Below are 20852 nucleotides of genomic sequence, written 5' to 3'. Positions count from 1 at the left end.
CTTTCGCTTTAAAAATTTAAAGCAGCCATGTTTTTTTTATTCCCCCCCCCCATCCCATTGTGTGATCATTGAATTGTTGGTTCTCTCTGATAATGCACGTCTTGCTGACAGTGATGCGCGTGACCGCATGGGGATGTTGTGCGCGGGCTGGCGTTGCTTTTTCCTGCACGCGCGCGCGCCGTATACACGTTCCGGCGTCGAGGGTCTGTTCGGCTTTCCTTGGTGGGCGGTCATTACGCACGTCGCCGCCTCCCCGGCACGTGCTGCGTGTCTGTGGGAGTGATGGATGTCAGGGCCGCCATGCTAATGTGATTTAGATGATCCACCGGGAGCGCGTTGGCGCGTGTGCACGCGTGCGTGTCCCGTCCACGTGTGTGCAGCTGCATCTGCAGTGTGTGTGTGTGTGTGTGTGTTTGGGTATCCGCCTCCCTCCCTCTCTAGCCCCCCCGTAATTTGTTTTCCTGTGCTGGGCAGTTTTGGGATTCTGAGCAAATAAATAGAGGGAGGAGGAGGAGAAAGAAAAGAGGGGGGGGGAGGAAAAATGAGGAGGGGGGGGGGTTTAAGTGTTGATTCTGCTCCCTCGCTGTCACCACGGAGAATGTAAGCGTGCATGGAAGGAGGAGATGAGAAAAGTGGAGGAGGAGGAGGAGGAGGAGATGATGATGGTGTTCTCTCACTAAGACCTCACTGATGGGTTATTGTGAGCCAATTATGTCCCGTTCCCACTGAAGAAAGTCTCACACACTCTTCACACACTCACTGTCACACACACGTGCATCCGCAGAAGAAGTGCTCCTTCTCCTGCAGCTCGAACAGCTTGAGTTTTATCTTCGTGCAATTACTATTTTTCTTTTGGGGGGGGGGGGCGCTGAACAATGACATAGAGTTCCTTAACACACAACTACTCTCTGCTTTCAAGCTTTCAGTCAGTCACCCATCAACGGTCTCCTAAAAAAGTTAATATATAGTCGGTCGCTCCTGTTGAGTTTTATGTTCTGAAGTATTATTACACATTAATTAAGGGGTGAACACAATTTCACTATTAGCGCATCAATATTCTGCCATCAATCTTGAACAGTAATAATACACAGTCACTGCATTTATAGTAATATTATTATAGTAATATCTGTTATTATTGAGTCTGGAGGTTGTCACCCAGGTATATCAAGATGTTACGCTATCTGTTGCCATGGCAGCAGAATGCCCATCGGAGGCGGGGTTAGAGATGGAGGGGGCGTGTCTTATTCATTTGACCTGCTGCACTAATTGGGCCCAAACATTCCAGAAAGCTAAACAGCCTCATTATGCCTCTGCTTTCCGCCCTCATTTTAAAAAAAAAATGTGTTTCTCAACCGGTGACTAAAAGAAGGTGACAACCGTTTTCCTGCAATCCCGCTGCATTTTTCCTTCTCTACCCCATGTGGCCTGTAACGAGGTAATTCCCTCTTTGTGATGACAAGCATGCTTTAAGTATTTACCAAAGCACCAGTCATCCATCGCTCTCAGATATGACAGCCGTGCCTCTCGGGGGGGCCCCCCCGCCGTTAATTGCCTCTGAGAAATGTTCCCCTAAGTTATGATCATGTACGGTCGCTCCTGCATGATGGATCCCAGCGAGGCGTTTCGATTGAACCCAGTTCTCTGCTCGACCGAGATAAACGTTGCACATGTTTCTGAGATTTCTTCACACCTCGGATCGAACACAAAAATACACGCTTAGCCACCGAACACGCGTGTGCGGTTTACTGTCCGTCCTCTTATCCGTCAACTATGCCGTAGCCCTGCTGAGACTCCGCCCACTGTTGAGACTCCGCCCACTCCTCCTCTACCTCCATCTGCCTGATGGATCGTGGAGGTCTGGATCGTGGAATATGCCTACTATGAACTATTCATACACTCTGTCACATTCATTGAATGTGTTTTAACTCTAAATCTGTCCTTCTGTACACATTACATCTATTGTTCTGTCCATCCTGGAGAGGGATCCTCCTCTGTTGCTCTCCTGAAGGTTTCTTCCCTTTTTTTCCCGTCTCGGCTCGCCCGTGGACGGGTTCCCACAAAGTCGTTAGGAGCTGTAGTTGAGAGACGCTCTTTTATTCTCGTCAGGGTTTGACTGAAATGCGAGATTACAGCTTCGTGACCCCTCCGTCGTCCTTTCATCGTCCTCGAAGCGGCGCAGCTCTCTTCGAAAGGAGAAAGTTCACGGAGACTCTCGTCTGTTGCATGACAACACAACACCGCCCAAACACGCATTTGCTGTGTCATTGTGAACCTTTTTAGTGCAGGCTCATGCGGTTTGGACGAAGAGAAGAAAAAAACAAGACATTTATTACAGAGTGTCCCCAATACAAGACCAATAATGGACAAAGCGGAGCTGGACAACGCCACGATGTGAAGCCGAGTGATGTTTCCTCTCGCAAGTCCTTTTTATTTCTATTTCGGGGACGCCTCAGGGAAAAAATGATGGCAGTTTGCAAAGTTTTTATTCATTAAATAAGCTGTTTTTAAAGCCTAAAATGTTATATATTTTAGTTTGAACTCATATTTAGGTCATGCTCACCAGTGAGGGAACGGGTAATGGAGCTTGGGATATTTGTAATTATTGCTGCCACCGTTACCTGCAGTTTACCGCTATTTCCCAATCTATGAATTTTAACCGCCAACAGCCAACTGGCGATAAGAAAACAGATGTGTTTCCGCCCTGATATTGCTTTCCGTATAGCATTACATCACATTGGTGAGTCTCATCAGGGGGTGGACACACTGACAGACACACACTACCTCCAGCACTGCACTACTTTGAGTCAACGTGATGAACAAGCGGAGCGACCGCAGCGTGTGCAGCTCTCAGTCGTAATCCTGAACGTGTGCGTTCGCCCCATATTGGAGCAAATCACGGGAATGAATGAGCTTCACAGAGCCCTGAAGCCACAGATGAGCCCAGTCAGCACACCTTTTAGTCTTTTTACAACGGTAGACAACTCTGGTCATCTGGAGGAAATAAACAAAAATAAAGCAACATGTGCAGTGATCCCCTCCTTTTTTTGGGGGGATTTTCAAACTATTGTCTCACGGTATTTGATACTCCGCGAATTCCAAGAGAAGAGAAAATGGTCTGTTTTTATTACAATGAGTGGCGACGTGTACTCAAAACAGATGTTGCAGCGTGAAGTCATTTCAAAGTGGCCTCGAGCAAAAAAAACATAATGCAGTTCTTCTTTTAAATGTCATTTATTTGATATGGTCCGTCCTGTCTGAGAGTTCACCGAGCTGCTTCTGCGACTGCACGTTCGTTGTTGTGCGGGGAGGCTGTGAGTTTTGGTTTCCTCCATACTTTTTTTTTGGTAACTCATGCAAACGTCCGATTCCTCTTTTTGAATATGTAAATGCGAGTTTGATGGCAGCCTACAGCGGACACACCCTGGACGGCTGGATGAGTTTTAGTTTTAGACCCGCCTGGCCTTTTTCTGCCCCAGAGCCAGACGCTCTCCCCTCTGCCTTTCTTCATCCTCCTCCTCCACCTCCTCTTATCCCCCCTCTGAAGTGTGACGCTTTGAAGTCGCAGGCTGTGCGCTATGATAGCGGTAATTGGTCTGAAGATGGAAAGTTCACACTCACTTTGTCACTGAACTAAGAAGCGATTTGTTTTCAATGAGTGTTTAAAAAATATACATATTTCAGCGAGGTTAGTTCAGAACAATAAAACAACAAAGTGATATTTAACAGCAAAGCAAAGCAGGGGTTTGGGATGATGCTGATGGAGAGTTGAAAAGCAGCTCTCCCTGTCTTGTGCAACTTCATTCCAGACAGAGCTGAGTCCGCCTCCCCTCTTCGGCACCCCCTCGTCTGAGGAGGCGAGCTTTGTAATAAGAGGTTTTTTAAATTATTTTTATTAGCCCCGGTGGCCTGATTTGTTTAAGGGGAGGCAAGGAGCCGAGATGTGTCTCGGCTCCCATTTTGCTCCAGTGCTGGATTTGTTTGTGGGGGGAGGAGGAGGAGGAGGAGGAGGAGGTGGTCTGGAGTCTGTGCGAATCCAAACTAAAGTACACTTCCACACAATGTTCTTGTTTGCATTGTTCTGTGAGCCACGCTGGCCGGTTCCCCTCATTCTCAGGCATCAGAGGAGACGGACACATGTGGAGGGAAATCCAGCTGCGAAGAAAAAAAACGAGACGAGACAGTAAGAAAAAGGAGGTGAAGATTAAAGCTCACAAAGAAACAACTGGTGGATGTGCCTGAATTTCATTTGCCTGTCAGTCGACGTCTCTTAAAGGCGCAGATCCCTTTGGCTTGACTTGAATGATTTATTTTTTGTAATTTTTTTCATAGTGTGTTTTTTACGTATGCGGAAATAACACACATTTTAGCGAGCACGGGGCTGGTTCTTTGATCCCGTAAATATCCAGACGCCAACTAATCTCTGACTGAATCACTTCGTTTCTCCTCCTTTTTACGAGCAAAAATCAAATCAACCGATACTGGCAGATATATGGAGGTTTAAAAAAAATTGCTAATCGTTAACATAATTATCTTCCTTTTTTTACACACACTGAGCATATACTATCCACAGTAATAAAGACTATGTTTCTATCTATACAACCTCAAATATAGTTTGACATTTCTTTTTACATATTGTCCGACATGTACACTGATAACCGCAATAAGCTATCGTGGCAATCTTTTTTTGTTTTTTTGTTGTTGCTATTAACAACAGGTCATTTTAAAATGGTGCAAGTTAAACTTAATCAGATTTGATAATGGATTCGAAAGGATTTGGTTTCAATAATAGGCTTTGAAACTGGATTTAAAAGTGACGCACTTGGTTTTGGTTGCAGCAGTGTGCAAAGCCTCGCTTACCAATCCGACAAGTCCGTCAAGTTTTGCCCACGACTCGTCAACAACAGCAACGTAAAAAACCTTGCACGGCCTCCCTCGGTTCAAGTGAAGGTTACAGTTGAGGAGGACACGCGTGTGTGTGGTTTCATTATCTTTTATCTTATCGGGGCTGTTTCTTCATGTGTGCAACTTCACGCTCGTCACTAACAGACCAGAGCTCGATGAAGGGGCCGTATTTTTATTTATTTTTGGGGATGCCGCATAATTAAAAAGTAATCGCACCAGAGTTAGCGAGAAGATAATTTGCGTCTGTCGTCCCCGGGCAGGTAGACGGGGGGGAAAAAAACATGAAAATGAATACACTACATAAAAATGCATAAAAGTCCATCAGCGGGAGGTAATAAATAGAATCGTCGTGATGAATACTGTACACGGTCATCATTGAGAGTGACACTTTTTGTTGGTGCTGACTGTAGCCAAAAGCTGCCGGCTAGTTTTTAAACACCGCAAAGCTTCCAGAGTCTTTCGTGTTTGTGGGACTCCACTTAAAGCGGGAAGGCAGAGGGACACCCCGTACACCCCGTAGCCTCAAGTAGACGCTGTAGTCCTCGAACCAGAGCGTGCAAGAGTAGACATCATTTTAATATTAGGCATACATATACGCATTCGTAGGTGAAATAATAAGTGATTAAAAAACATTTCGGAAATGATCTTACAGTGCTGATGGCTTGTTGTAATTATAAAGTAGTTCTGAAACTGGGCACTTCGCAAATGATGGAAAACAGGATTCCGGACGCGCGTGAATTAAGTTATCAACATCTAATGGCAGGAAGTGTAAAACAAACATTCAAGGCTCACGGTCGTGATCTTCATCGGCTCCTCCGCCCTCCGTCGAGAATACCTGTGGAAGAGACGCGATTTCTCTAATCCACGGAGTTTTATACTCAATCTCACTGGCCCCGATCAAAACGTCACTTCCGGTCAAGTCGCTAAACAAGTATTTTCACAATAAGAGTCCCGTCTTGTTATTGTCCGCATTAAAGTCACTTTCACAATAAAAGTCCCTTGTTATTGTAAGTCACTTGACGGAATTCAACCGGCCTCGTCAATCTATAATACTAACATACAGTCACTCTCATGCAATATACATTAATTCTTGCCATTTACATTTTCATAGAGTAAACATTAGCCCTATGCTTCATAATACATTAATAACAATATCAATATTCTCCCTAATATTTTCTATTATAATATCTTTCTATATGTATTAATTTAAAACATAAGACCTCTGCAGATGTTATCAAAATAAACTATTACAACCTAACAATATCATGCAGCTTGTAGAGGACCTTTGCCCTCAGAGAAGGACGGGCCAAGTGTACATCGCCGTTCATGCAGGAAGGGAACACACAGGCTTTTATTTCAAGCTAGAGGGCTGGCAATCTTCAGAAACTCGCTCGATTTAAAACAAATAATAAAGCGAAGACCACCATCCCGATTTTGCCAGCAATACATGATTTTTCTTTTTGGTTTTGGGTGAATCGCGGTAACAAAAAGAGAAGGGAATCGAAGAAGCGGAGTACCAATTAGCAGCTTTCCCAGAGGTCTGACAATCCCCGGTTTATAAGCTCCGGTGACGTATAACTACGACGACTCGAGTACACATCGATTCATCATCTCCGAGTTCTGCAATATCGGGACACGGAAAGAGGAAGTAATCCAAAAGTCCCCCAAAAACCTGACTGCCGGGTTAAAATCCACTCCTCCGACGGTCTCCTGTGCAGAACCGCCGCCGCGTGAAGATCTCCGCTCGCTTATACGAGCTCCGCTCTGCCGCTGACGAGGCGCTGAGCGGTTGACGTTCGTGGAGTTAACGGCGCCCCGTATGAGCATTCGCAGTAAAACGTGAACTGTGGCCACATCTTTTATGGCCTCCTTTTTTTTTTTTTTTAAGTGCGGCGCTTTTAACAAGAGGAAGCTGCCGCTGCCGCTGCTGCGGCGTGAGATATTTTAAGTGCGTCGCTCGAGTGCGTCGAGCGCGCAAACGTTCGCTTCTGTAAAAAAGGTTTGTTTGGTTTTCTGGCGTCGAGCAATTGAAGGGCCCTACAGGCGTGTCTTGAGAGGAGGAGAGTGGACAATGCCGTTTCTTTATAGACTCAACCTCTGCATCATCTTGAGCTCATTCGCGCCGCTTTTCATTCTCCAGGCTTTTAGGCCGACATCGGCGGCGCCGCTAGCGGCTCCTTTTCACACACTCTGGTTTTTCACGGCCGTGTCACCGCAACCAAAGCGCTCTTGTTTCCAGCTCGCGCATTTCTTTAAATATTTTTTATAATTTCCTCAACCTTTGCCCCCCCCCCCCCCCCCCCAAAATGGAGTCTGTGTCTTTTTGCCGCAGCTGAGCTATAAATTATTCCCACTTACGCCGTCGGCGTCTCTCCCCTTTCAATTAATAGGAAACACATTGGTTGAAGGAGGCTCTTTGTTGGTGTGTGAGAGTCCATACATCACCTAAACTAGAGCACCCACCCCTCCTCTTCCTCCTCATTCCTCCTAACACAGACACACACACACTCACACACACACACACACACACACACACGCAGCAACAGTCCCCATCTGCTCCCAATCATGGGTGCAGCCAGCGGTCAGGTCGCTGCCGGTGAATGCTGCACTAACACACACACACACACATGTAAACATACACAACATAGGCAAGCTGGTTGAGGTCAGCCATGCAAACACACGCTCATGCACACACTCATACACACACACACACACACACTCACACACACAAGCTTATGTAGGCGTGTTCAGATATCTGGTTGTAAACGTGGGCTCCCACACATCCTGGAAACCGAAAGGAAAGTAACCTACAGTGTATCTCTATCTCTTACACACACACACACACACACACACACACACACACACACACACACTGAGGCACAGTGACAGATGAACATGAGACATCCTGGCGGCGAGCTTCACTGATGACAGGGTGTCATGGAAACGCCCCGCGTTCTCCATGGTTACGCACTCTTTACCCCCACGGGATACTCTCTCATGATTGTTCAGACAGAACACTTGAGCTACTACAACAACTCAGCGTGGATAGAACACACACACACACACACACACACACACACACACAGTTTCTTATCAGGATCTAAATGGACACAAATTAGCCTATTATGTGCTTTTAGGATTAGAGCGGTGATTTAGCCAAATAGTCTGTTTTCGTAATCGTGCTCGGAGTCCACAAAGCATTGGAGATATTTGAAAATAAAGGCCTGACGTTTAAATCCAATTGTATTGATCAGGAGTGCACAGTTGGTGGAGAAGCACATTTCCTTTTACCTTTTTTTTTTGTGACCGGCTGAATCGTGGATCTTGAGCTGTCGTCACTCTCAGGTTTCTACAGTTTGGCTTCCTGTAAAACTTGTGTCTCAACATCCTTTTTTTCTCGCCTGTGTGTGTGTGTCTTTGTGTGTGTGCGGTCGGTCTGGCTGTGGGAGCGGTCTGTGTGTTGATGCAAATGCACAGGAGCCAGGCGTGTTGTCTCTGTACTCCCGTTATGAAGACAAAAGCACACAGCAAAGTCACGGCCCCCTTCACAGTTCCTCCTTCTCATGAAGCCGTTAATGCAGCTTCCTGTGCTCGTGTCTTCGGGCCGCCGATTAATAATGCCGCTTGTTATTCATTAATACCCCGATAATGAACATGCACCGTTGAGCTTAAATTTTTTAAATCTTTTTTCCCCCCCAGAATCCATTGACCAGCCCACATAGGACCACACCACCCCTCCTAGAGAGAGAGAGAAAGGGGGGGGGGATCTGATCGTCCATCATCTCGGGCGCCGTCACAAGGTGGGCTAACATCCCGTATGGTTGGCATGGTAACGGCCTGCTGGGTTTAGGTTGAGCAGTTTGCCAGTTTCTTGTTGTTGCCACATTCTTGCATCATCCCCCCTGACCTGAACGCGTGGACAGGGAAGACGCTTTGTGTCAAATGGAGGCGATTGTGTGTTTTGAGGGTTGGATTTTCGGAAGGTGGATCCGTTACTGGTGAAGTGGTGGTGGTGGTGATGGTGGAGGTGGTCGGTAACCAGAGGGAACCAAAGAGGGCGGAGCGCGTGATTTTCAGACGGATGACAAAATGAAGAGTGGGAAGACGGCGGGGAGACAGGAGGAGAAATCAAATTATTCTTTGTGCTCTACCTGCCACAGAGGCTGAAAGAGAGCATTAATCTTTTACCCCTGTCTGCAGGTGACACACACACACACACGTTTATAAATGTGCCCAGACTCACACATGCTTTTGCAGTTACGCTGCAGAAAGCAGGAAGGGATTGTGAGGTCGGTAGGATAGGAGGGAAGGGAAAGAGGAGATAGTGGACACGATGAGGAAGAGGATTATGGGGGGGGGGGCAGCTGGATTCTGGATTCTTCCGCTAAGAGTTAATGTAAGGGAAGATAATGTTACGTGGCTGGCAGGTGGATCACTTCTGAGCTAGCCGGTGTTAGTTTCTTCTGAATATGAAGTTAAACGTGTGGGGATTCTCAGCATTTTGGTGAAAAATATCCAATCACAGAACTTTAAAATTCAGTTGCAACTGAACCTGACATACTGCGTGGGGTTTGGTTGAATTTGGCAATCATTTTGACTTTTCTTTCGCCTCCATTGGCACAAATCAGTCTCTTTTGTATTCAGCGCAATGGTGCACCCATGAGAACAGATGCAGTTTATATATATATATGTATATATATATATATGTACAAAGCCGTAAAGGTTTAGTAGAATTAAGTTCAATATTAAGTGTGATGCATTAAATGTGCCATCCCACTTGTAAGGATTCACCTCATTTCATGGAAAACTTAAAAATGCTTTCATGGATTTATAATATATATATATATATATATATATATATATATTCAAATATTATTAATACCTGCCACACACAAATTAGAAGACATACAAATAGCAACAGGAATAGAACCATATTTGATTAATTGATCCGTGGATCAACAGAAAATAAAATGTATTACAACTTAATTGTTTGAGTCACTTTTCAAACAAAACTGCAATTCAATTCTCTGATTCCAGCTTATAAAAGGTGAATATATGATGGTTTTCAGAGTCTCCTATGATAGAAAACTCAGTAGCTGTAAGAATAAAAGAAGCAATATAATAAAATATCACCTTGGCTCCTGGGATTTTCCTGACTGCAATAACGCAGCATTACTAATCCGCCAAAGTCACTCACAAACCAAGATTAATGGATCATCATGTCTGGAAGTTCATATCTCATTCTGCTATTTTACATTTTGTACGTGTGGCACTCTTCCTGTTGTCAGTTATCTTTCACGAACGCGTTGCGGCCGCTTCCTCAATGAAGTGTAAGAGACGATGACAACGGCGCTTTTGAACTGTTGAGGACCGCTGACGACGTTATGGGAAGGGAACCGAAGAACTCCCCAAAATCTACTCCACTATTGTTTTTTTTCCGATACCGGTGCTAAACCGGTACTTTTAAAACGATACCGGTGCCTAAACGCTGCCTGAACAGACACTTAAAAAAACGAAGAAAAAAAACAAACACAAAACGACGATTGACAATGACGACATTAAAAACCTCTTCGGCCGTATTCCCTGTAGAAGCCGTTCACACGGCGCACTGACACAAAACGGATATCAGACTGTCGCGGACGTAGCTCGTAGTTGATTTTTAAGCTAGCTCTTTGCTAGCGTGAGCTACGACCTAGCTTAAACATGAGCTACGAGCTAGCTTAAACATGGTTATAATGGCTAATTTATTATTTGTTGGCCTACTTTTATGAATGCAAGACTTGCAATCAACGTTACGGTACTAATCTGAGTTCAGGTTGCTCGTCATCATCCGTCTCCCCGTGTTCAGGGGGACCGGTCTCCCCATCGCGCCCAGCCTGACGGCTCAACACGGCGCACGCCTCCGCTTTCAAAGTTAAATGATAGGCTATCGTAACCTGCTGACAGGGCGGAGTCACCAGAGAAGTTCAAAATAATATTTGTTTTCAATATTGCCACCGGTTTTCGGCACCCAACCCTCGTTGAGAGCGACGTAAAAACCGACGTAATCGGATCCGATGGTGCGTTTCTTCTTCATCCGTCATTCGGCGGTTTGATCGGAGCAGCGTCCGTCGCGTCCCCGGTGTGAGTGTCTAAGGCCGGACCCGGGCCGCGTGCCTCTGGTTCGTCAACAGAGATTATGAAACGGCGCCCGGCCGGATGGCTGCTGGCAGGTAGGCGGAGGGGGCGGCGACATCGGGGCTATTTGCGTCACCCAGCTCTAACCCACGTTCACATAGTGAAACAACGACAGTTCTTATGGAATATCCTTTATTAAAGCATCATTTAACCTGGGAAATTCCATTGAGATTACAAAATGTATTTTACAAGAGTCTGTTCTTTTTCAGGGAACGTGTTACCCAAACACTTAAAGCAAATAACGTGAAAAAAACCTGCGTGAAACGCATAAAACAAACGCGGGTAAACTATTTTCAACATGTGTTTACAACACACAACAAAACACGCAACTACAGAATATTGTGCCTTGGACAGACAAAGAAAGTAGTTCAACTCATATTGAATTTACCTCCACACCCATTTCCCAAAAGTGGAAAACAGTTTTCAAATTATAAAAAAAACAAATGTTATCAGATTGATGGGAAATGAATCGTGTAATTCTTGAAATGAATAGTTAATATTGAATGTTTATTCGACAGACTCTACACACTTGTTCAGAGTTATTGTTAGAATGAATGAAATCTCTTTGCAAACTTCATTTTCTTTCTCTACGATACTAAATGTATGAAACGATAAGAAAAGAACAAAGGAAGCCATGAGGAACATTGATGGGAAAGACGTCTGAAATGAATCAAATCCGTCCCTTGAACAGCCGGATGGACGGTAACGTGACGTTTTGAATGTCTGAAAAGGGCTTCAGATGAAACCTTGGCCTGCTTGTGGAGATAGGAGAAAGCTCAGCGGGTCCTCAAGGATTCCCCTGGGAACCACGACTATCTAGATATCCGTCCTTCAGTGTCCTCGCTCCCTTGTCAAGGAAACAGCGTGTCGCTGGAGGCTGGGACGTGGTCGTCCTGAAGCCGCTGGGCTCCACTGGGGCGGCATGCCGCTGGGCCTCAGGTGACGCCACGGCACCGTTGACCCGAGCGATCCTCCCGTTCACACCGGGGCGAATGACCCGGAGAATACGGGGCTGTCGGCATCGAAGACCTCTTGAAATCGCTCGAGATCGGGGGTTGAGAAACCCGGGGTCAACCTTAGTGTGAAAGATCCAAAGCCGTTTACCTGCATGGGTGCACTCACCTGCGGGCGTCACGACTCCCTCGTGACGGCTCGATAAATTCCCCGTCGTCTTTTATTTATTTTTGGATTCTCCGGCCCGAGCCGCAACAAGCAGCTGCTCCTTAATGATTAACAGCTCCCCACTGTTACCTTTGACTCTGACTCATGCCCCCGTGGGTCGTCGTCAACCATATGATTCAGTCCAAAGACTTATTGAACATGCCGCTGATCGGGAGCCTGTCATTTATTGCATGAATGGTGTCACAACCACCTGCGTATAAATGGCCAATTACTTTGATTTATTTTCTTTTTAAATACAAGCCGTTACTAATTTTTTGTCACCATTTTTTTGCACTTTTCAACCATCAACCGTCTCAGACGAGGCTTTTTAAAACGACCAGAGTTTCTACTCGACGGTTTTTAATGCTCTAATTCAAACCCGGGTGCAGAGAAACGACATTATACTCTTTCTTTCTTTTTTTTCTCGCATCTGCCAGACCTCACTTTCTCCCTCAAATTGCCCTCTTCATGCCCACCTCTCCTCTCCCTCTCGCCGCCGCCGCCCTCTCCCACTCCCCTCTTTACGCCTCCTCATTCCCACTGCCCCCCTGCTGCTATATTGTGCCCACCGCCGCCTCCCTGCCACCAGCCCCCCCCCCCCACACACACACACACACACACACACACACTGCCTGTGGCGTGTAATTGACTTTCTCCCGCACTGGAAAAGCGGGCGGCCCGCGCCAGGCTGGAGGTGACCCATTTCCCTCTGGCTTTCAGCAGCCTCCTAATCAACCATTCTCTAGGGCCGCCTCATTCACTCCGCAATTGGAGCGACTCCCTCTTTGAGAACTCCCATCAATAGGCTGCCGGGCGGTGCGGCCGGGCCGGATTGTCGGAGGAGCAAAGACGGAACTTTCACTCAAACACTTTGCCTCGGCTATTTTTTTTCCCCGAGTTCTGAAGCCCCTCCGACTTTGTAGCTCTCCTCCCTCTCTCTGCTTTTTACCTCGCCTCCCTCGTGGTTAGAGACGGGGTAGACGGGGAGGATGGGCGAGGAGAGACACGCAGGTATAGGCAAGCAGACAATGGCGACGAGACAGACGGTCAGATGGGCGGCACTCGGGGGGGAGATTAAAAGGAGAGATGTGAAAAGAGACTCAAAGCGGGAGGCGTCGGCGTGTATTTAGAGCATCTCCCGCTCTCAGAAGCAAGTATTCCCCGTTGTTGAGGGAATACGCTTGTGCATCACCTGGTCTTGAAGACGTGCATGAAAGCAAGCCCCCACGTTGATTCTGTCTCAAGAAGAAGGTCTGTTGTAGGTTCTCCTTTTGCCAGCTCGAGACTGAAGATTTGAAGAAAAGAAAAAAACAGAAACGCAATCAGACGTTTTTTCTTTTGGGCGCACGGCTCTGATCCCACAAGAAGGAGCGCGCGGAGATTAAATAACGGGCCCTGCCACCCCCCCCCCCCCCCCCCGGCGTTGGCCTGATTTGCTATGCAGGAGAGGCGTGCTCTGGTCAGAGGATAACCGTGTAATCAATGGAATGAAAAAAGCTGCTCTGGCTGTGAAGGTTAAGAGGGCGACTGGAGGCTTCTCGGCCCACTCGGTGCATCACACATGCATCCAGAACACACACCACCAGACAGTCTGAGTGTTACATCTCCTCCTCTAATTCCTCCCCTCCCTCTCACCTGGTTCCTCCATCCCTCCCGCCGTCTTTCTTTGACGTGCCTTTATCTCTCTTTCTCTCTCAGCTCTCTCCCTCTGCCTCCGCCTCTTTTCGCTCTGATTCCCCGCCCCCCTCTCTTTTTTTCCCTCTGCATTTCCTCTTTCTCCCACTATTTGAGTCTCTCTCTCTCTCACACACACACACCCTTCATTTACTTTCCTCTCTCCCTCCCTTCCTCCATCCTCCTTTCCCTCCCTCCCACCCTTCTACCTTTCCCCAGTGTCAGCTGCTGTCACTGTGGAAAAGAAAGTGACCAATCAGAGCTCACTTCACAGCGACGGCTTTGCCCTCCCTCCCTCATTTCTTCCATTCCTTCCCTTCCCTCCTCCTCCTTTTCCTCCTCCTCTAGTCCCATCTGCCTCCCTTCCCTACAACCTTTATCAGATCACTTCCTGGAGACGAAATGTGATGCATTATGGGAGACAGACGGCTGTCTAACGGGGTTAGCTGTGCAGCGTGGCTTATCATCAGAGACACTACTAATCCTGTGTGTGTGTGTGTGTGTACGTGTGTGTGTGAGCTTATGAACTCATACGTGCACAGGCTCACACACACAAACAAACACAACCTCACATGCTTACTCTCTTGTTTTCCCGAGGAGGAGGAGGAGGAGGAGGAGGCAGAGGCAGACGAAGACGAAGACGAGACATGTTTATGTTCGTCAGTCTCTGCCAGGAGAATACGATTTGCATGATATAAGCATATTTTACTCTACTGTGTTCTGTTTTGCACTGTATCCACTTCACAGGCTGCCTCTGTGTCGGCTATTTTTTGCTGAGTTCAAAAGGATGATTCCCGTGTCTTCTTCCCTTCACAATTACATGTATAATAAGAGCTAAAGGGCTAAAAGGGACTATATAATCCTCTGCATGTTAAAGCCTTATTTACACCTGTGTGTGTGTGTGTGTGTGTGTGTGTGTGTGTGTGTGTGTGTGTGTGTGTGTGTGTGTGTGTGTGTGTGTGTGTGTGTGTGTGTGTGTGTGTGTGTGTGTGTGTGTGTGTGTGTGTGTGTGTGTGTGTGTGTGTGTGTGTGTGTGTGTGTGTGTGTGTGTGTGTGTGCGTGCGTTGTGCTCCGTCCTCCCAGGTGCTGCTATGTGTACACGATGAGCGGATTGGGGGAGAACTCCATGGAGCCTCTGAGCTCAGAAAACCGGAAACGCAAGCTCTCCACTTGTGACACGCCCAGTCTGGGGTAAGTGCGTCGAGAGAGAGAGAGAGAGAGAAAGAGAGAGAGAGAGAGAGAGAGGGGCAACGCAGGAAAGTGGGCTACTGGGTCAGTGGCTCCTGGAGGCCGGGTCATGTGGCCCCTTGATGAGTAAGAACCCAAATGTGTGCAGAAGATATCAGACGCTTTAGAAGTTATAAGTAATTTTTTTTTGGAAAACAAAGTACCGTTACTTAATTTAACACCAAGTTTATTGGTGTTAAATTGTTGATTGAATTATTGGTGTTACAAATTTTGGAAAATTCCCCACTGTGAGACGAATAAAGGAATATATCATATCAAGTCTCAATGTCTCTCAGAGAATGAAGGCATATGACCGTGTGACGGACACAGTCAGAGCTTCAAGTAAAAAAAATGGGATTGAAACTTAAATAGAATACAACATTTTTAAAAACTCCCGTACTATGTATACATCGAACCAATGAGCAATAGTTTGAATTAAGCGTCACATTTTGGATTCTCGGACCCGAGCCGAACTCTAGATGCTGGCACGCGGTTAAGAAACGGTCCCAGTGTCTCCAGGCGAGCCGCTTCCCCTCGTTTCCGGCCTCACCGGCCGCAGCTTCGAATCAAGCGTACGGACTTTAAGTCCCGATCAGTCCCGTCGGTTTCATCGTGTGCTCCAGCTTCAAGAGAAAGATTATATTTCATTTTTGCTGGAACAACTCTTAAAAGGAACTGTGCCCCAACAAAATCAATTGCGATACTTATTCAAACAAATATTTGTACAAAATCACAATTTCGTAAATTGCATCCAATGGTGCTTTGTCATCTATATATATATATATTTGTATGTTTATATATGTATATATATATACATTTATATATATATTTATGTATATATTTATTTATATATATATATATGAAAATATATATGTGTATATATACATATATATATGTATATATATATGTGTATATATATACATATATATACTTATATATATATACTTATATACATATATATATATATATATATGTGTATATACAGCATTGATCATTTAACAGAGGCGGAGTCGCGGCCGCTCGGCTTTAATCTCTGCACATCGCCCCCTGCAGGTGTGAGAGGAAGCGACGGGAGCAGGAGAGCAAATACATCGAGGAGCTGGCGGAGCTGATCTCCGCCAACCTCGGAGACATCGACAGCTTCAACGTCAAACCCGACAAATGTGCCATCCTCAAAGAGACGGTGCGGCAGATCCGCCAGATCAAAGAGCAGGGTGAGTGGACGTCTGCGTCACAAGTCAGATGGACTGTTGAAAAGTGTAGGAAACATTGGGCAAGGTGATGAGGAGGAAGAGACAGCTGGACACACACACACACACACACACACGTGTGTGCCTCCTCAGATCACAGGTGCGAGGACGAGTCATTCATCTCCCACCAATTTCACAGCTTCAACTGTTTATGTTTGGGAGGAAACATTGGCAATGCTTTGTGAACCTGTCATTTGCGTGTGTGTGTGTGTGTGTGTGTGTGTGTGTTGGGCATGCACAGCTGGTTGCTGCCCTCGCCAGGGGATGTTTAATTGGACGTTTGCAGGTAATCACATGCCCATCCATTCTGCCCAACTGCCAAATTATTAGTTCTGTTACAGCTGCCATTGTCACACTTCTGTCTCCATTATGCAGCGGTCACTTCCACGGAGAACCATTTCAACGGCTTCAGGCCGAGATTCTTGCTTCACACACATGCACCGTCGGAGCGGAATGGACATCTTTTAGTCACACGTGTGTGTGTGTGTGTGTGTGTGTGTCTCGGTATACATTTTTCCCGCTCAAGGTGACGTTCGCGAGATCAGGGGGTGAATTTAGCTCTCGTGCCTCGGCTCGGCTCAGTCGGCGTCTGCCACCTCGACAGGAAGGGGAAGAGGCGACAGCTGCCCCTGACTGGCTGCTGACAGGTTGCCATAGTTACAGGAAGTGAAGACAGAAATGACACGGGCGTTTAGACTCGTCTCTCGCTCTCTACCTGTTCCCTCCGTCACTTTCAGTTGCTCTTTCTGCCAGTCTTCACGTTCTCTCTTTTCTCCGCCAATCACTGACGTCTTTCACCTCATTTGGATTAAATGTGCTCTGCTCTCGCCTCCTCCTCCTCCTCCTCCTCCTCCTCCTCCCCCCCCCCACTCTCTCATCTGTATTGCAGCACAATGAGTTGCAGCATCTTCAGGTTTGCTCTCCAGCATCCTAAGATATGGCGTGAGCTGACGGAGGGCAGCCTCTCTCTCTGTTTAGGTCTCCTTCTATTTCCTCTCCATCTCCACTCCGCTCCACAGTGCCTAGATGTTGGCAGCGATGGCTTCCCCCTCCTCATTCTTTTCTTTGTGTGGGTATCTGTGCCCCTCGGGAGCTAATCAGATAGAATGATTCCTCTAGCCGAGCAGCCCCCGCCTGGTTCTCAGATCGAGCCCCGCATTAATACGACAAACCCAAAACGCCAGCCGCTTTCTGTCCACATCCCTTCTGGTTCAGCTCCAGTCCTTCCTGTCTGTCTCTCTTGTCTTTTCTTTCCCTGCCTCAGCCCCTCCATTAATTCAGGTGCCTCAGCTCCTGCCCCTGCACCATTACAGCTTCCAGAGCCTCTCTAGCTCTCTCCCTCTCCCTCTTCCTCTTCCTCTCTCTCTCTCTCTCTCTCAGCCCCAGCCTACCAGACAGTCCCTCAGAGTCTGACACTGAATATAAAGCAAGAGGACGGCTGCTACCTGCTCCACAAGCACCCAGCCCTCTACTCCTCCTGACGGGCTCCTCAGAGAAGCCTTCCTCCAGTCCGCCTCCCTCCTCACCTGTCGTTTTAAATTAAAGAAATAAATATATATATATATAAATATATATATATTTAAGGGAAGCTTGAGAAACGCTGCCCCCTGCTGGTGCAGCTAGAGTAGTGACTCACTGTCTTGATTCCTCCAGTTGCAGGTATCGTTGCGCTCTCCTCGTGTATTCTCCTTTTGCTCTTTTGTGTGTGTGTGTGTGCTTCTTTGTCGGCAGCCGGGCTTGAAATGGCTGGTGTGTCTTTTTTCTTCTTCTTTTTTTTTGGTGATGCACTTGTTCTCATCCCCCCCCCCCCCCTCCCTTTTACTTCTCCCACAGGGAAAGCTTCATCCAACGACGACGACGTCCAGAAGTCAGACGTGTCCTCGACGGGTCAGGGGGTCATCGACAAGGACCACCTGGGGCCCCTCCTCCTGCAGGTGAGTGCGGCGGTACGCGCGCCTCGACGAATAGCCACCGGGGGTAGCGATCGGTGCGGGCGGGGCGGTGACTTCCTGTCGCCGTGCTCTCAGGCTCTGGACGGCTTCCTGTTCGTGGTGAACCGGGAGGGCAGCATCGTCTTTGTGTCGGACAACGTGACGCAGTACCTGCAGTACAAACAGGAGGAGCTCATCAACACCAGCGTGTACAATATTCTCCATGAGGACGACAGGGAGGAGTTCCACAAGAACCTGCCCAAGACCAACAGTGAGAGACACACACACACACACACACACACACTCACAGGGAAGCCGTTGACCTAAACCCTGCTTGACGTCTCCCACAGCGGCGAAGGTATCGAACTAACTTTGAGAGGTTGCAACAAACTCTACGTCGGCGTAAACTCACTCGGTTATTTATTCACGCTCCTCCGTCTGGAACTCCTCCTTCTCGTTATTCTGGAGGAGCCTCCTGGGAGGCCTGTGTTCATGTGCATGAGAGCTTCTTTTTTTTTTTTTAAAGAAAGACACACACACACACCTGACAAAACCCACGTGTGCACGGGAGCACCCACCCACTCTGCGCTGAGCGGGCCGAGCGCAGCGCAGCTGTCAGTCACACTCAGTGGTCCAGACAGTGTAAAACAGGCCCGGATCCCACAGCCGCCATCTGGAAACGACTCGCTGCTGAATAATGCACCTCCACTCCCGCCTCTCCTTAATGCAACTCCAGTTTGCCCGTGTGTGTGTGTGTGTGTGTGTGTATTTACATGCTCATGTCAGCAATAGGATTGCATGTTTTAAAAAGGTGCTGCCTAAATATGTGTATGTGTGTGTGTGTGTGTGTGTGTGCGCGCACTATTTCTGAAGCTGAATGATCATGGATCTGTGTGCTCGACTGAACTCGCGACTGGATTTTTTTAAAACTCCCGCGGTAATGTTTCCAAAAGGCGACGTGGTCTCCGGCGCGTCATTGACACGTTCTCTCTCTTCTTCCTCCCGCTCCTTTTTTCTTCATCCGCTCTCTTTTAATTTCCGTACACACTCGTCTTTATCTACTCTTTCTCGGCCTCGTTCATTCTTTCACGCCGACTAAGGCAAATATTTCCGCTCGTCCCGTCTCTCGACCTGCTTCCCGCTCCGCTCTCCCGCCCCTCATTGTGTCTCGCTCTGCCGCTCTGCCCCTTCATTATCTCTTTTCGGGGTGTGTGTGTGTGTGGGGGGGGGGGGGGGGCATGAATGAAATACGCTCTCGCTGCAAATTCCTACGGGATGACCGCTGACCAGTCAAACACACACACACACACGCACTAACCAAAACAAACTCCCAACCGTGCCCAGCGAGGAGGGAGCCTTTGTTGTGTGTGTGTGTGTGTGTGTGTTTCGACCCCCTCTGTCTTCGCCTCCCTGTTGCCTAATTGCGTCTGATGGGAGACGTCGGCCCCAGCGACTGCGCTGCATTTCCTCCGTCCTATGGCCTTGTTAAATCACCTCTCACTATCAGTTAACGCCCCTCCCCCCCCCCCCCCCCACACACACACACACACACACACTCCCCCTCAACCGTCTCGCTGTCCTGGGTCTTCTCTCGTAACCTCCCTGCACCTGCCAGACAGAAACCTCGGGCAGAACTCAAGGCCCCTCTGATAAGGCTTTACGCAGACCTTGGAGGACAGTTGGACGTCTCTCTGAAGTTTTCCTCCCCCCCCCCCTTTCTCGCTCTCTCGTTCTCCCTCTCCCCTGTGAAGGTGACCCCGTCTAACTGAGTGTGTGTGTGTGTGTGTGTGTGTGTGTGCCGTGATGAGAAGTCAGGGCCTAAATGAGGATAGATGGCTGAGTGTCCCTGGCCCCTGCCCAGACTGAGAGGGAGAGATATTGAAAATCGACACCTTGGCTTCATTAATCTCACGGTCCATTTAGCCAGGCATCCGAACAGCAGGAGAGGCTTCTCAATTGAAGAGGCAGAATTCATGTTGCAGTGTGTCTTTGTGCGTTTATTTTGTTTGTCTGTGTACAAGTGTGTGTGTGTTCTCACCAGTCTACGTTTCTTGCATTTTCCTTTTTTTTCAGTAAATGGAGCGTCGTGGGGGAGCGAGGCGGCCCGACAGAAGAGTCACACCTTCACTTGCCGGATGCTGGTCAAGTTTGGCCACGCCCACGGTCCCATGGAGGAGGGGCCAGGAGGGCCACACTACGAGACCATGCAGTGTTTTGCTCTTACCCAGCCCAAAGCCATGATCGAGGAGGGGGAAGGTACGCCGGCTCAATCGCAGATTTATACATGTTATATAGCTCGTGGTAAAGATTATTAATTTAGGATTTATGCTGTGTTGAAATGCACACTGACCTGTGTTTATCTGGGATTCCCGTTTCCATTGGGAACGACACGTGTTTTGCTTATTGTTATTTCACATTTATTTCACATACATTTTAATATTTTGTCCTGCTGTGAAAACCAATCTGGATGATGAGGAAACTTGAAGATTGGACTTTTGACAAAAAAGAATATTTACACAACTTGTTATTC

The 20852-nt window shown here is 47.5% G+C and overlaps 1 protein-coding gene across 3 annotated transcripts in view; it reads left to right on the top strand.

Moving 5' to 3' along the window:
• LOC130199471 (nuclear receptor coactivator 3-like) overlaps window positions 1-20852 on the top strand; it is a 52142-nt gene that overhangs the window by 17229 nt on the left and 14061 nt on the right. For 2 of the 3 annotated variants that reach the window (XM_056422989.1, XM_056422987.1), the window contains exons 2-7: window positions 8602-8702; window positions 14998-15105; window positions 16195-16355; window positions 18225-18325; window positions 18419-18593; window positions 20396-20578. In XM_056422989.1, the coding sequence (XP_056278964.1) occupies window positions 15017-15105; window positions 16195-16355; window positions 18225-18325; window positions 18419-18593; window positions 20396-20578 (709 nt within the window). In that variant the 5' untranslated portion in view covers window positions 8602-8702; window positions 14998-15016. The remainder of the gene's footprint in view (window positions 1-8601; window positions 8703-14997; window positions 15106-16194; window positions 16356-18224; window positions 18326-18418; window positions 18594-20395; window positions 20579-20852) is intronic. The other variant, XM_056422988.1, reaches the window with a different exon arrangement.

This window comes from Pseudoliparis swirei, chromosome 9 (genome assembly GCF_029220125.1).
Source record: "Pseudoliparis swirei isolate HS2019 ecotype Mariana Trench chromosome 9, NWPU_hadal_v1, whole genome shotgun sequence".
Classification (NCBI taxonomy): Eukaryota; Metazoa; Chordata; class Actinopteri; order Perciformes; family Liparidae; genus Pseudoliparis; species Pseudoliparis swirei.
Note: the sequence above shows the minus strand (reverse complement) of the source record. Positions and strands in the feature narration are given on the sequence as shown.